The sequence below is a fragment of the Penaeus japonicus genome, unplaced genomic scaffold (assembly GCF_977035675.1).
Source record: "Penaeus japonicus unplaced genomic scaffold, GWHDUDI00000001_assembly GWHDUDI00000004, whole genome shotgun sequence".
Classification (NCBI taxonomy): Eukaryota; Metazoa; Arthropoda; class Malacostraca; order Decapoda; family Penaeidae; genus Penaeus; species Penaeus japonicus.
The window spans coordinates 2,308,677-2,323,676 of record NW_028234406.1 but is presented as its reverse complement, the minus strand read 5'-3'; the positions used below and the strand labels follow the sequence as shown (position 1 = coordinate 2,323,676).

Sequence of the window (15,000 nt, the reverse complement as noted above, 5' to 3'; positions counted from 1 at the left end):
TCGGAGAAGAAGAAGAAGAAGAAGAAGAAGAAGAAATCAAAACAAGAACAAGAAGAGGGAGGTTAAATTTCGATCACCTGGAGGAGCGACTCGGAGAAGAGGAGGAGGAGGAGGAGGAAAAGGAAGTGGAAAGGGGAAGAGGAGAAGAAGAAGGAAAGGGGGAGGGAGGCGGAAGTGATAGAGAAGGTGACTAGATGAAGGAGGGGTAGGACACGTAAAATAGGAGAAGACAATGGAGGAGGAGTAGAAGAAGGAGAAGAAGAAGAAGAAGAAGAAGAAGAAGAAGAAGAAGAAAAAGAAAAAGAAAAAGAAAAAGAAAAAGAAAAAGAAAAAGAAAAAGAAAAAGAAAAGAAAAGAAAAAAAGAGGAGAAGAAGAAGGAGAAAAAAAAGAGAAAGAGAAGAAAAAACAAAATAAAACAAATACAAGAAGAGGAGGAGGAGGAGGAGGGGGCGGTGAACTGAGAAAACCTTTTGATCGCGTGGATGGCGGTGGGCGTCTCTGCAAGTGATGTGGCGAATATTGATTGATGGTCAAGAGGATATGTCATCCCGTATCCCGTGCGGGTGTTATATGGAGTGCCAAGCGCCGTGAGTGCCAAGTGCCGCCCTGCGTGAGCCTCTTAGTATTTAGTGGTCGTGGGTGGTCGGACTTTGCTTCTTCACCCTGTGTCTTCGTATTGGTTTTGGATGTTAGTGTCGTTGTTGTTGTCGTCGTTGTCGTTGTTGTTGTTGGGTTTTGGTTTTTGGCCTCGTTTATTGTTTTTGTCGTCATTGTCATCATCGTCATTATCATCATCATCATCACCACCGTCATCAATCATCGTTATTGAATTCGTAGGGCATATATTTCTTGGATTTCTTTTTTCCCTTGTATTGAGATGAGCTCAGAAGGCTCCGCGCGTGATTTAAATGCCGGACAGGAGTGCCATCTCGGAAGGCACTCACTCCCTCGCATGGCTCTGCGTATGGCCCCTCGCATGGTACTCCTGAGTGTAGGCAAGCCAGTGGCTCTTCTTCGTGCCCGGTGCCAACCAAGCCGCCTTCCGCTATAAAGACCGCGACGCCACGAGCCTCCGGTATAAACAAAGGTGCTTCGAAATAGACGTTTGCTTCGTCGTCGCTTCGTCGTCGCTTCGCTGTTGCTTCGCTGTTGCTTCGCTGTTGCTTCGTCGTCGTTCGTCGTCGCTTCGTCGTCGCTTCGCTGTTGCTTCGTCGTGGTGTCAGACCGTGGCAGATCGATTGAGAGAAGAAGAAGAAGAAGAAGAAAGTAAACGTCTTTAGTGGTTTCGTTTTCGGAAATGATGGATCGGTTATGCGGCGCCTGTATGTGTTTGTTTTTATGTTTTTTATGTTAATGTCGAAACGTTTGTGTGTGTGTATGTGTGTTTCAGTGTTTTAGGTGTTTATTTGTGCGTGTTAGGTGGGTGGGTAGGGGCAGGGCGAGGGCGAGGGAGAAGAGGGGAGAGGGTAGGGGTGAGGTAAAGGAGAACGGTATAAGGTCAAGGTTCAGCTCGATGCTTTTCCGTCGCTCCGCCGCCTGCCTTGCCTCGCTCGGTCCGTTGGTTTGCCTCGTGACTCACTCACTTCGCCTCCTCCTCCTCCTCCTCCGCCTCCTCATTTGCTTCTTCTCCTCCACCTGTGACTCACCTCGCCGCTTCTTCCCACCTTGTTGGTCTTTCCGATTTCCGCTTTCGGCGAGTCCGTCTCACTCGGTTTCCGTGTTTGTGTGTGTGTGTGTGTGTGTTTGTGTGTGAGAGAGAGAGAGAGAGAGAGAGAGAGAGAGAGAGAGAGAGAGAGAGAGAGAGAGAGAGAGAGAGAGAATATGTCTGTTTTGATAGGATTCACATGTACCTAAATACAGTCATGCATACAGGCACTCACTTTTATTTTTTGTGATCCTCTGCTTGATGAGATGTGTCATATATTTTGTCTCTCCCTTCCGCCTCTCGCTCGGGATGCTTACACTTCATTAGCGTTGACACGTTATGATTTTTGGCGATACGCTACTCCTTTCATACAGATTGTGTGTGTGTGTGTGTGTGTGTGTGTGTGTGTGTGTGTGTGTGTGTGTGAGTGTGTGTGTGTGTGTACGTGGATGCATGTCTATACATGTGTTTATGCATGTTATCGTGTGGTCTCGTCGCTGACCCCCCTTCCTGTATCTCTCTCCATCTCCCTCTTCCTCTATCTCATCAATTTCTCCATCTATCTCTCTCCTTTTCCTTCCTCTCCCTCCTCCTTCCTCTCACCCCCTCCCTCTCCCCCTCCCCTTCCCCTTCCCCTTCCCCTTCCCCTTCCCCTTCTCCCGCTCTCCCTATTTTCCTCTCCCCCTCCCCTTTTCCCCTTCCCCCTCCCCCTCCCCTTATCCCCCCCCCTTCCCCCCCCCCCATCTTATCTCTCCCCCTCTTATCCTCCCCTCTTTCCCTCTTCGGGCTTCTGGGTCGTCCTCAAGGCGTCGTTTTCTTATCTCTCCCCCGGCCTTTTGAAATGATGGGTTATTTTGTTTACTGATTATTGATCTTTATTTTCTTTTTTTTTTCTTTTTTGGTTTTTATTTTTAATAAGTCGAGGGTGCCGGAGGTTGAGAAAATGTATAAGTGTTTTGAGAGAGAGAGTAGGTTATTGTGTAGTGTGTGTGTGTTTTTGCTTTGTGTGATTATTGAGTGTGTGTGTGTGTGTGTGTGTGTGTGTGTGTGTGTGTGTATCGTGTGTGTGTGAGTGTACGGGGGTGTGTGTGGTTGTGAGTGTGTGTGTTCTTATTCGCGTTTTTGTGTTTTTTGGTGGGTTTTTTTTGTCTTGTTCTGTGATGTTGTGTGTGTGGCTAATTTCTTATTGTGTTATATGTTATTGTTGTTATGTTTTTTATTTTTTTTTTTTTTTATTGTTTATGTTTCTATGGTTAATCAGGTTATTTAATTGTGTGTTATATATTTTTGTTGTTATCATTTATTGTTTCACCATCATTATCATCATCATTTCCATGTCCATGTGTCATCATTTGTCGTTGTACCACCACCACCAAGATTATTATTATGGTAATTATTGATATTATTATGCGGTGGGGGACAATCACCATCGGTTTATCGATCGGTGTTGTAGGAGATTGTTAGTTATGGAAATTGCGTTTCTTTTTTCTTTTCTTTTTTGTAAAGTATTTATTGGGTTCGCAGTTGCGTTTGTTTCCCCGACTGTCTTTAGTATGTTCTGTTTTTGAACTTTTCTTGGGTGAGTATAGGGGGGAGGGTGGTCGTCCGAAGGCCATTAATGTTGGCGGCGGCTTCGACAGCGCGTTCGTCTGGCCGGGATTTTTTTCGTCGACTCCCCCCCCGGTGGTCGCGAAGGGGGTCGGGGGAGGGAGGGAAAGGAACAGTTCGTCGTGCGGTGACTGGGTTTTGGTCGACTCCCCTGCCCGGCGTTGGATTGCGGTCGCTATTGCATGGATGCAGCTCGCCGATCCGTGGACCGTTGCGCTGTTTTTGGTTTTTTTTTGTTTGTTGGCGTGTTTCTTTCTTCATTTGTTGTTTTTGGTTGTATCTTTTTTTTTTCGTTTATCGTCTTTTAGATTTTGGGTGGGAAGGTGAAGGGAGTGTGTTTCTTTCTTTTGGAGTTTGTTTTTGCATTGAGAGAGAGAGGATGCGAGAGAGTGGAGGAGAGGAGAGTGAGAGAGAGAGAGAGAGAGAGAGCGAGAGGGTGAGAGAAAGATAAATCTAGAGAAGAGGAGTGAGAGGAGGAGAAGAGAAAGGAGAGAGAGAGAGAGAGAAAGAGAGAAAGAGAGAAGAAAGAGAGGAAATAGAGGAAAGGAGAAGAAAGAAAAAGAGAAAGAGAAAGAGAAAGAGAAAGAGAAAGAGAAAGAGAAAGAGAAAGAGAAAGAGAAAGAGAAAGAGAAAGAGAAAGAGAAAGAGAGAGAGGAGAAGAGAGAGAGAGAGAGAGCGAGAGAAAGAGAGAGAGTAAACAAAGAGAGTGCCATGAGAGCGCCGCGTGCGTGTGTGCCTCGCCTTCGCCCCGGCCTGTGGGAGTCCCTCGGCCCAGCGTGGCCCCGGGGGCGCGGCGGCGGCGGCGGCGGCGTCGTGTCCTTCAGCGGCAGGTGGAGGGCGACGGCGCCGGGCGCGGAAGCCTTAAAGAAGATGGACCTCAGACCGAACCAAGGACCGCTCTCTCGCCCGTTAATTAACTTAAAGGAGGAGGAGGAGCAGGAGGAGGAAGAAGAAAAAGAGGGAGAAGAAGATGCAGTGTTCTGTGTGTGTGTATATAGAGAGAATATTGTTTTAAAAGGCAATGGATTCTCCTGTAGCAAGCAATCGTCTCATTACATCTGGTGCATTGTCAATGAAAATAGGTCTAGGCTCTTTATCACATTTTTTTTTAGAGATGCGGGCTACCAGACGCGCCTTTCTCTCGGTGCAAGTAATGTAGTAATAAGTATTAAATCAATCTTGGAAATAAGTGCTGTATTTATCCCTTTATATCCTGACCGATGTGTGGCACCAATCGACTATCGCCTTTGTGGTTATTTGGTTAATGTTTTGCATTTCGTTTGGCATCTTATTCCTTTCTGCCTAAGAATTTCACATTGCTCCTGCTGCTATATTAACAAGCTTACCTGAACCCTTTCCACTATGCGATGCACAAGTAGTGTAGGGTATTAGGCAGAGGCACCGATAGTTCCGACAATTGCGGCTCTGTTTAGTCAGCCGCATTTTAGTCCTTGGCCGCATGGGAAGTAGCCAAACTAGCCTTAAGATTTCCAAGCGAAAACTTTTCTCGAGGGATACGCTTAACGAATTTTTTCATCGTAGTGAAATAGGGTGCGTGGATACCGTAGACTTTCGCGACAAAGGCTCGCGGTTTTCCTGCCCCGCACCACACTTCTCATCGTTCGCTTAGCTTCATGTATTATATTCCCTTGCAGGTCTTGAATGGTATTCACTCTATATTACATTTTTTTTTACATTTTATATCCTTACGAATTGTAATCACATTTATTTTTTGTATTCTTGTCCCTTTCTCCCGTTTTTCTTTCATTCCCAAACTAACCATTGGTGTTCTCTCTCTCTCATTCGCAGGGTGTGGCAAGGGCTGAGGGATCCGGGCGGGGAGGGACATGAGGTCTTCGGTGAGTGTTATCCTCTCCAATCCTCCGCCCGATACAACTATGAGTTACCCAGATTACTGTACCAATCCCCACCACCACCAGACCCTGCTGGTGCTGGTCAGACAAGTGGGTAAGTAAGTGGCGCCGAGGGCCTGGCTGGGCTTTTGTCTTTTGCTTTGACTTTCAGAGACGTTTGACCTTTTTTTTTTGTGTTTGTGTTTATTTGTGTTTGTTTTATTGATGATGAATGTATGTTATTTGTTATTTGTTATTTGAGTCTGAAGTGGGTTTAGTTTTCAATAGTAAGTTAGTGTGTATGCTAATTTATCAGTGAACACTAAATCCATTACACATATTTACCGTCATTAAAATACTATTTTAGTTTTTTGTATTACTTAAATTTAATTGTCAGTTAATTGCCTAAATTCAGAGACATGAACTGATTATTATGCAGTATCTTTGTAGTTAATTTCTTTGGAAATCTGCTGTTCTTGTAATGCATAAAGAATTCACATTGATAATGTACATTTTATAGCTATATGGAATGTTCAGCATTAGACTTGAATTTTCTCATCCATTTTCCACATCATATTTAGATCAAGATAATGAAAACCATTTGCCTTTGGCTTTTGTTTTTTTATGATAATGGACAAAAGACTAGTGCTATTACCAGGGAAAAAGAAAGTCATAAGATATTCTGATTGGTTCTTTGTATGAATTTCAGGGTCCCAGTTGAAGAGCCGTTCTTTCCAAAAACTGTACGAACGCATTAGCCGTGTTGGCCACGTTAAGGTCAGCGATTCTAACGGGTCCCAGCGACCTGTGTGGGTCACTTACCGTAGGGAATACCCTGTCGAGAACAATGACTGGGGAGATTTCCAGACTCACCGTAGAGTCCTCGGTATCATCACAATAGGTATGTATAAGTTGAAGGTTTTGCAGGGAATTTATGTCTATAGGTATATATTTCTGTGCAGTTTGAGTTTTATTTTCCTTGAAGTATTTTTTTGATTGGATCTCCCCTTTGCAACACCAGTTTATGCACTATAATACATATCATTTTAGTAATAATAAATTATGATTTACATAGACTTTGCATTGCATTTGTATCATAAAATAAAAACTCAATTGTAACTGTAAAAGAAATAAGTGATTTCCTCTTATTACAGGTCAAGTTGGAAGTCAGAGTGACCTTAATGACATCTGCAAGCAACATGAGAGTCTCAAAGTCAAATACTCATCAACACTCTACGATTCTCGCTGTATCATTCTTGGCCTCAACCCTGATGGCACCACATACGAAGCAGACTCGCGTAACCCATCTAGGGGCACTTCGCCAGAGCCCAACGGCATTGACACAGGGTCTCACCCGCCAACTGTCAACGGCCACGCACAATCCACACACATCAAGAAGATCTCTGCCGGAAGCACGGACAGAGACAGCGGGGTATACGAGACAGTCAGCAGTGAAGACAAACCTACTGATTCTGACAGTCACTCAGAGAGTCCTCAGGGTTTGTCGGAGGGTATGATAGACCTCAAGATTGACACAAACCATGTTAATGGGTCAGACTCAGGAAGCGAAAGTACAAGCGAAGTTGGTTGTTGCGATGACAGTAAAATGGATTCCCCGAGGGACTCTGCCGTGGACTCTGCCCCTGACTCGGCCCATGATACCAGTCAGTCGTCCATTAGCACATCAGCCTCCCAGTCATCCAGGCTGTCTCTCCAGCCCCCGTCGAACTTCAAGACTCGCGCTCTCTTTTATCCAACCAGCGAACATGCCGTGAACATAGAAAGTCAGCTGCAAGAGTTTGTCAGCTCGCTATTCTGGGTGCTGGAGTCCAAGCGCCTGGACAAAAGTCAGGAGAAGCTAGAACGGCCTCCCCTGCTTTGTGCTCCCTTTGAGCGGAAGGTGCGTGGCATGATTTTGTGATCAGTTATGTTTATACTTCTAGAATTTGGCTGTGAGATAATGTCATTATAATTCTTCGTCATGGTAATCCCTTTCTTGAGTTTAAAACGGTTTCATTGTCTCTTGAATCTACTTCAGTATTTTATTGTCTCTCCAATATTCCACAGGATTTCATTGGCTTGGACATGGACTCAAGGACCAACAAAAAACGCTGTGTGGGTCGCTTAAGAAAACAGCTGGCAGACCTGACATTGCAAGCAGGGTTACCAACTGAAGCCATTGTACACTACAGTCATGCTGCTGACACATTGCGTAACTGCAATGACTGGCTCTGGTTGGCTGGTAAGTTCTGAATCTTACTAATAGCCATTTTGGAAAAAAAAAAAAAAAATTGGTACATTATATTTATTCCGTATTTCATAAGGTTCTTAGGTTATTTGCGTATTCAGTTTTAGTAATTTCAGTAGCATTTGATCCAATTTTCTCCTTGAAAGATACTAATCTTAGGATTACTTTCCAGCATGCTTTGAAGGCCTGTGTGCAGCATCTGTCGTCATGCTGTACCCAAATCTGCGCAGGAGTTTCGGCCTCCAACGCTATTCCAGCCTGGGCGTTGGTGGAAACCAGGGAGGCTCCGGTGGGATAGGAAACAGAAGTCGAAATGGTGCTGTCAACACTAATTCCTTGCCAACTGGTCTGGACCCCACAGTCATAAAACAGACCAGCAAACACTGTCTCTCTCCAGACGACATCATTGACAAATACCGTGAAGCCATCGTCCATTATAGCAAGGTAGTTTGGGTGTGTCGTTTGGGTTGGGTTGAAGGAGCTGAGCCAAGGAGCGTTTTCATTTTTCACTCTTGTTTTTCTCTTTGAAGGTGTTGAATGTTCATTGATTCAAGAATGAAAAATAGTTAGAAGGATATTTGTATATAGAAGGTTAGATAGATATAGATATCTTTAGTTTCAAGTTTATGGCCCCATTAGTATTCTAGTGGGAATTATAAGGAAAATTGTCCATTCCATTATAAGTACTGAATGTTTATGACAAAGGGGTTATTATATAAGATCATGAATTGTGAATAAGTGAACAATGTATAAGTGCGATCTGTGTAATATTTTTGTGGTTAGTTTCAAAGTCCTCATAATGATTTCCATTCTGCAGTATCGTAATGCAGGGGTAGTTGAAACAGAAGCAAGTATCAAGGCTGTACATGTCCTGATTGAACAGAAGAGATATCTGATGGCAGCAGAATTTCTCTCCAATGTCGTCTTCATTAATTTGCAACTCTCAGATGAAGAAAAGGTATGAAGGGATGCTCACAAATGCTTCAAACAATTGCACTTTTTGTTTTGAATATTTGAAGCTTTTGTAATGGATTTGTTTTGCAAATCAAATTTTATTGCTGTTATTTTACTGTCATTTTATTACTTCCATAGATTTTACTAAATCTAAATACCACCAACATGTGCTTGTATTTAGTGGAATGCATGTAATGATGCACAGTTGTTTTACATGCTAAAGAGTTATTGTCATCATCATTATTATATTTATTGTCACTATCATTATTATTATTATTGTTATTATTTTTATTGTTAGTATTATATTATACATTACCTAATACAACTGTAAACCACAGGTAGTTTCACTACTGACTTCTGAAAATGTTAGGTAAAGAATTGCCTCCATAAACTTTTCCATTTTTCAGATTGCGCGATTCAACGCCCTGGCAGATTTGTATCACCAGATAGGATTCCATCGAAAGGCCTCCTTCTTCAGGCGCGTGGCTGCCATGAGATGTGTTGCTCCTCAGAACCAGCAGCCAGATTGGGGTCAGTGCTATCGCTTGCTCCTGCAGACTCTGGAGGGCTACAAGATCTCATTGGATCCTCTGGAATTTCGTAAAGGTTAGCATATGTTCTTTTTGTTATATGTCATACATGGTGTTGTGTTATTGGTATTAGTAGTACATTAAACATTGATATTATTCTCTTCATCCAAAAGAAGATATCTATATGTGATTGCAGTTCTCTGTAAATCCTGAAAGCTCTTCTTTAGGTGCTCTTGATTAAAGAATACTAATGATAATGGATTTATATGTTCAATTTATTTAATTTTATTAAACTGAACAGTTGTTTATTATTTTACTAATTATTTATTTATCAGAAAAAAAAATTGACTTAAACAAAATTTGGCATTGTTAACTATTTTTGTAAAGATTTCATTTGGTAAAGTACTGGATTTTACATACCTAATTATACTAACTTATTTTGCAGATGGGAGTCAGGGATGGCCAGCACTGCAGGTTCAAATCCTACAGGAGTTAGTAGGCACATCCCGCCGCATGGGACAAAATGCTCTCTGTACACGCCATCAGGCATTCCTAGGTAGGTAGAAGGTGGAATCATTATCATCTTTATCTAATGTTTGATATGTAACTAGATTTCTTCTTCTTCTTCATTTAAAAGAAAACCATGCAAAAGCCAGTCTTGAAAATGCTCCCATAGTATTTAAACAAATATCTGAATGGATGATACAGCAAGTATTATAGCCCCTTTCAATACGACATTTATCTCACAGTTTGTGCCATGCTGCCACACCTGAGTGAGTCAGAGCGCAAGGAGACGGCCAGCATGCTCGAGTCCCTAAGTACACGAAGTGGGAGTGGGCCGGCCCCTCTGGTGGTGCAGGATACTGGGGTCATTATCCCTCCAGTCAACTTCCTCAACATACCTGTCTGCAGGTGAGTGTCTCTCATTTCATTGCAAAGTGATAGATGACTGTCTTGTTGATGGGACGTAAAGGCAACCCGGGAAGCTCTTTAATGACTTGTGTGAACATGTTCTTGTGGTTGAAGTAATAAGTGAAATTTGAATTAAAATTTTTTGAAGATTATGCCCTTGTTTTCTGTCCTTTCAGAACTGTGCGTGTGCAGCCACCAGCGCATGGGAGGAAAGCTGAGAAGAAGCTGTCTCAAGAAGCCGAGGAAGATACAGGGCCGTTCATCTTCTCGCCCTTCAGTTCCTTGACCGCCAATACTCAGCGTGCTCAAGGCAAAATGGGTGCGTTTGTTGTTGTTTTTTTGTTTAGGGGCATCTGTTATGAAGGACAGATTAAAGGGATGTTCAGTCTTATTCATAATTATGATCAAAATGGTTAGATTATGATTATGAATGGTTAGATTATGAGCTTCAGGTAATTTGGCCTAACTGAAATTTTTATTAACATTTTAAGGTACACACAAGTGTACATAAACTCTTTTATTTCATACTATTAAATGCAAGTGTTGTTTGTATCAATTAGGTATTAGAAATAAACAAATTAAGCTCATCAGTGATAAATAACTTTTCAAAGAGACATAAGTATTCCTGGCAATACTTCAAGTTTAATGGCATCCTGTAATAAATGTTACCCTTCCTGTATTTTTTTGTTGTTTTTGTTATCATTATTAGTACTTTCATTATTATTACCAATATATTTTTGCATATTCCAGACTTTGACTGGGTGGAAGGAGATGTGTGCGAAATCATCTTGGATCTAGAAAACCCCATGCCATTCGAACTCAAAGTTGCAAGCATGGTAGGTTACTTATAGTCAAAACTTTAGAGTCATCACTGTACAGAAAAGGCTTCTAAACAAATATAAAGTGACAACTTTTGTATAATTTTCAGATTGATTTCTGTGAAGCATATGTCCAAAGAATTTTTCGTAAGATTATTATAGTAGAAAGTATAGAATGTCAAACACCAACAAAGTGTTCGTCTTCCAGATGCTGATAACAGAAGGAGCTCAGTTTGAGTCGTGGACTTCAACTGTGGTGCTGAAGGCTGAGAGAGGACCACAGCCCGTGACACTGCGAGGACGACCTCAAGGTGCAGGTGAACTGAAGATAACAGGATATTCCTCCACGGTTATGGGTGTCAGCAGCAATTGTCGGCTGAAATTTATACCGCACATGAAGATACCTTTCTACACCATCAATGTTGTCTCAGCTTTACCTTTTATACAGGTTGGTTTCTGTGGATTTTGTGTGGATAGATAGATATTGGTATTTCTGAACATATCTGTATATTCATTTACCTATCTGTATTTGTATCTCAGCATCTTTCTCTTTTTGTATCTCTGTCTCCCTCTCTCTCTCTTTTCTCTTTCTGTATATTTATGTATATTTCTTTCTTTCTTTTTTATGTCTCTAAATTACCATGGATATATCATTTTAAAATTTCTTTCAGATATTGACAGGAAATAGTAACACAAGCAATCTAGGGAGTGAGAGAGCGGTCAGCGAAGAGAGTGGGAACCTCCACTTGTCTTTATCGGCCGGGGAAACGCAGGAGTGTTCCGTGGTGCTGCACAACATCTCGTCGCAGCCGGTGGAGGAGATTAGCATCGCACTCGAGTCTAAGATGGACAAGACTTTGCTCTCCCAGGTAATGGGTCTCTTTGAGCTATTAAGTTGTTTGGAAAGTATTAATTGCTAAATGCTTTTGCTAAGTAGGGTCATGTGTCTCTTTTGTTAGTTAATTTGGTCCTCCCCTTTTTTCTTTTTTCTTTTTTCTTTTACAGAGGTAACGATATAATGCCCTGTAAATTTATGATTGTGTTATCTTGTGTAGGTGTTCCAGTACAGCGAAGAGAACATCCAAGCCCAGCTGCCCATCCAGCCAGGAGGCAAAGCATCTGTGACGTTGTATGTGTATGCTTCATCTGACTTCCTGTGTCCTAACCGCATGATGGACGAATCCCTAGAGACCAGCAGTTTGGTGTCTGGCAGTGAGCCTCCATCTCTGGTGTCCGGTGGGCCCTCATCGTTGCCTTCCAGACAGTCGGTGGCGACTTCCAGCACTCGCGGGGCTCGTACTCGCAGGACAGATTCCTCGGCTTCTTTGCTGTCGTCGAGATCTGGTTCAAGCGTTAGATCCGGGTCATCTTCGTCAACTCAGGCACCTTCATCGACTGCCAGAACAAGAACTACTCTCAACACATCTGGTCAGTTATATATCATGCTCCTTTTCCTTAATTGATACAAAAAGAAAAAAAAGAAAATCTTAGGTGTTACCAATCATAAAGCATTGGAATATTTATACCTTCCAGATTTGTACAAAATGATATTTATGGGATACTTATTTGATGAAATTATAATAAGTTTACCACCTTATGGTTTTTGGTAGATCCATATGACAGCCAAAATTTTTGTATGCTAAAGATTTGGGTAATGATTGGAAATAACCTTATGTTATCACAAGTCAGTTTATTGTTGATTGACTGTAGATGTTAGTCCCATATCCAAGCGGACATTTAGGGACACATGCACAGAGGAACATGCTTACCAAGCCATAGGACGATGCAGTAGGGTAGCTAGCTCCTTTTTCACCCCAATTTTGACCCCAACTTATGCTAGCAATCATTCACAACTGAGGCGGCTGGGAGGTGCTAGCTGTAATTAATGGCTGATTTTTTTTTTACAGCTTGTACTGGAAGGACATTAGAAGCTACCATGCAAGTCAAATACTCAGGGGGATTGGGATTGCTGGCTGAATACTGTCGTAGTACACAAGTTACCGTCACGTTGGACGTAACCCCCTCCCTGTTGGTCACAAGATGGGACGTCCTGCCCGCAGAATTGCCCCACCAGTGCTATGTTGTGCTTGACCTGCTCAACTGTGCCACGCATGAGATGGACCTGCACTATACTCCTACCAAACATATACTTATTGAGGCGGGAGACTCCTGCAGAGTACCGATTCCTATTGATCGCTGCCCGCTGGCCACCCTTACGCAGGTAGGTTATCAAAGTGTGCATGCATGAAGAATTGCATGTATGTATACCTATATTGATGACTGTAATTGGTTGTCTTTGTGTCTTTAATAAATTGGGCTTAAACTTTGCATGAAAATTGTATACAAGAATTTAGAACTAAACTTCAGCCTGGAATCATTAATTGACAAAGACACAGTGTACAAGCATTTGGTAATTCAATAAATATCCAAATGGTGTTACAGAATGGCAGTGACGGGGATAGTGGCTGGGGTTGGTCGTCAGTGCTAGGTAACCACGTGGCCTCCTTAGTGGAGCTGCGCTGGACACAAGGCCCTTGCGACACGCCAGGGCGAGCATCCCTCACCGGCATCACTTTCCCTCCTGCCACGCATGACCTTATTACCATGGCTCCCATACACTGGGGTAAGTATGCGTCTTCATAAGGATTTTGGTTGGTGTCATTTTAAAACAGGAATATCATATTTTTATTTTTATTAAGTGATCGATCCATATATTTTTATTTTTATTAAGTGATCGATCCATATTTTTTATTTTTTTATTAAGTGATCGATCCATATATTTTTATTTTTATTAAGTGATCGATCCATTTCAGAGAGATTAGAAAAAGAATTTGATGTTGTTTATTCACAGCTCTGTATATGAAATTAATAATGTGTTATCTATGTCCAGATGTCCAAGTAGACGGTCAGGACGTTGTAGGAGGAACAGAAAACACAGGGGTCGTTGGAAGAACTTTGGACCTTTGTGTGGGAGTGACAAACACAAGTGGAGCTCCTCTTCCACCTCTGAGCCTTAGATTAACTGCTTTCCAAGACCACCAGAATGGCACCTTGAACTACCGCCTCGATGCCAAGATGACTACTACTGGAGCAACTAAACTTACAACTCCACAGGTATGAATTTGAATTCATTCTTTCATTTTCATGAATAAAAATGAGGAAGAGATGTAATTGTATGAATTAGACTTTCTTTTATTTGTTATTTAAAAATTATGATTCGTTGTGCACATGCTCAAACATAGACTTCCAGAAAAAAAAAATATATATAAGATGATTTGGTTACCAGCAGTATCATAGTATATTCAGAATGGTGATGTTTGTTATAATTAAATATTCTCTCCTTTATTCCCTTTAGCTGGCTGAAGGAGAAGAGTTCCGTCACTGTTGTGGACTCGTATTCTTCACGGCTGGAGTCTACAAAGTTGAGGTGACTTGCTCTCCAGCCGCAGCTGTGACCCAGACCTCCTTTTATGAAAACATCACCCCAGCACATCAGCACGCATGGAAGTTTGCTCCGCCGCTTGAAATAACAGTAACTGATGCCTGATTTTCATATATTGAATATAAGAGATATTCAATTTGTAGGGGTTGCCTTGTCCTATTTAAAAAACGCGAGAGAGAGAAAAATGTATTGCATTCAGTGTAGAATACCTCCTTACTTTGAACTAAGAAAACTACCATGACAGACTGTAAATGCCACAGAGATTCACCTGAAAGACCTGTACATAGATACATACTGGTGTTTCTTTGTCGACTTTCACTTTGGGAAGGCTTGTGAAGTATGCTGTTTATACACTAGCCATGTAAGTACATTGTTATGTTTACATTTTCTGCTGTAAATAATTATTTGGATATACGATACTTTTTCCCCGTACTGCAGATATGAAAAGAATGACAGTATTTTCATGATCACAATTATCAGTATTATGGTAGTTGTCTTCCCCAAGGAGAGAAGAAATTATGGTATCTTTTATGATATCCCAAAATCAGTTCATGTTGAACATGGTAATGGAGAAGAAAAATAACCCATCATAGACGAATAGTGGTTCAAGTTTCCTTGCTGGTTTTAGTGAGCTATCCAATATCAATGACAATTAACGACTCGAAATTACTCATCATTTCCTTAGGCTTATATTTTGTATACTACAGGAATGGTTGTGTATATATATATATATATATATATATATGACATTTCATTGATTTGGAAATGTGACAGCTAGTAAGTACTCTTGATGGTTATTTTAAAACTGGTTGATTGTAAATTGTGATTGAAGCAGTTGATTAGGCTGTTATGTAATAGCAATATTGTTACTCAGACTGGTTGCTTCCAGGATTATGTTACAATTAAGTGAAGAATTACTACCATGCAGAGCCTGCAATCTTCTGAAACCTTTATGATCGAGGTTTATGTACATTCTTAATAAATGTGGA

At 41.6% G+C, this 15,000-nt stretch overlaps 1 protein-coding gene across 3 annotated transcripts in view; it reads left to right on the top strand.

Moving 5' to 3' along the window:
- brun (trafficking protein particle complex subunit brun) overlaps nucleotides 1–15,000 on the top strand; it is a 119,799-nt gene that overhangs the window by 103,882 nt on the left and 917 nt on the right. For all 3 annotated transcript variants that reach the window (XM_086535883.1, XM_086535885.1, XM_086535884.1), the window contains 18 exons: nucleotides 5,064–5,222; nucleotides 5,817–6,008; nucleotides 6,262–7,007; nucleotides 7,175–7,349; nucleotides 7,528–7,799; nucleotides 8,173–8,313; nucleotides 8,717–8,915; nucleotides 9,285–9,395; nucleotides 9,589–9,751; nucleotides 9,928–10,070; nucleotides 10,502–10,587; nucleotides 10,778–11,017; nucleotides 11,241–11,438; nucleotides 11,625–11,997; nucleotides 12,477–12,790; nucleotides 13,012–13,192; nucleotides 13,460–13,683; nucleotides 13,925–15,000. The exon at nucleotides 13,925–15,000 is cut by the window's right edge and continues 917 nt beyond it. In XM_086535883.1, coding sequence (XP_086392009.1) covers nucleotides 5,102–5,222; nucleotides 5,817–6,008; nucleotides 6,262–7,007; nucleotides 7,175–7,349; nucleotides 7,528–7,799; nucleotides 8,173–8,313; nucleotides 8,717–8,915; nucleotides 9,285–9,395; nucleotides 9,589–9,751; nucleotides 9,928–10,070; nucleotides 10,502–10,587; nucleotides 10,778–11,017; nucleotides 11,241–11,438; nucleotides 11,625–11,997; nucleotides 12,477–12,790; nucleotides 13,012–13,192; nucleotides 13,460–13,683; nucleotides 13,925–14,116 — 4,071 coding nt within the window. In that variant the 5' untranslated portion in view covers nucleotides 5,064–5,101 and the 3' untranslated portion in view covers nucleotides 14,117–15,000. The remainder of the gene's footprint in view (nucleotides 1–5,063; nucleotides 5,223–5,816; nucleotides 6,009–6,261; nucleotides 7,008–7,174; nucleotides 7,350–7,527; nucleotides 7,800–8,172; nucleotides 8,314–8,716; nucleotides 8,916–9,284; nucleotides 9,396–9,588; nucleotides 9,752–9,927; nucleotides 10,071–10,501; nucleotides 10,588–10,777; nucleotides 11,018–11,240; nucleotides 11,439–11,624; nucleotides 11,998–12,476; nucleotides 12,791–13,011; nucleotides 13,193–13,459; nucleotides 13,684–13,924) is intronic.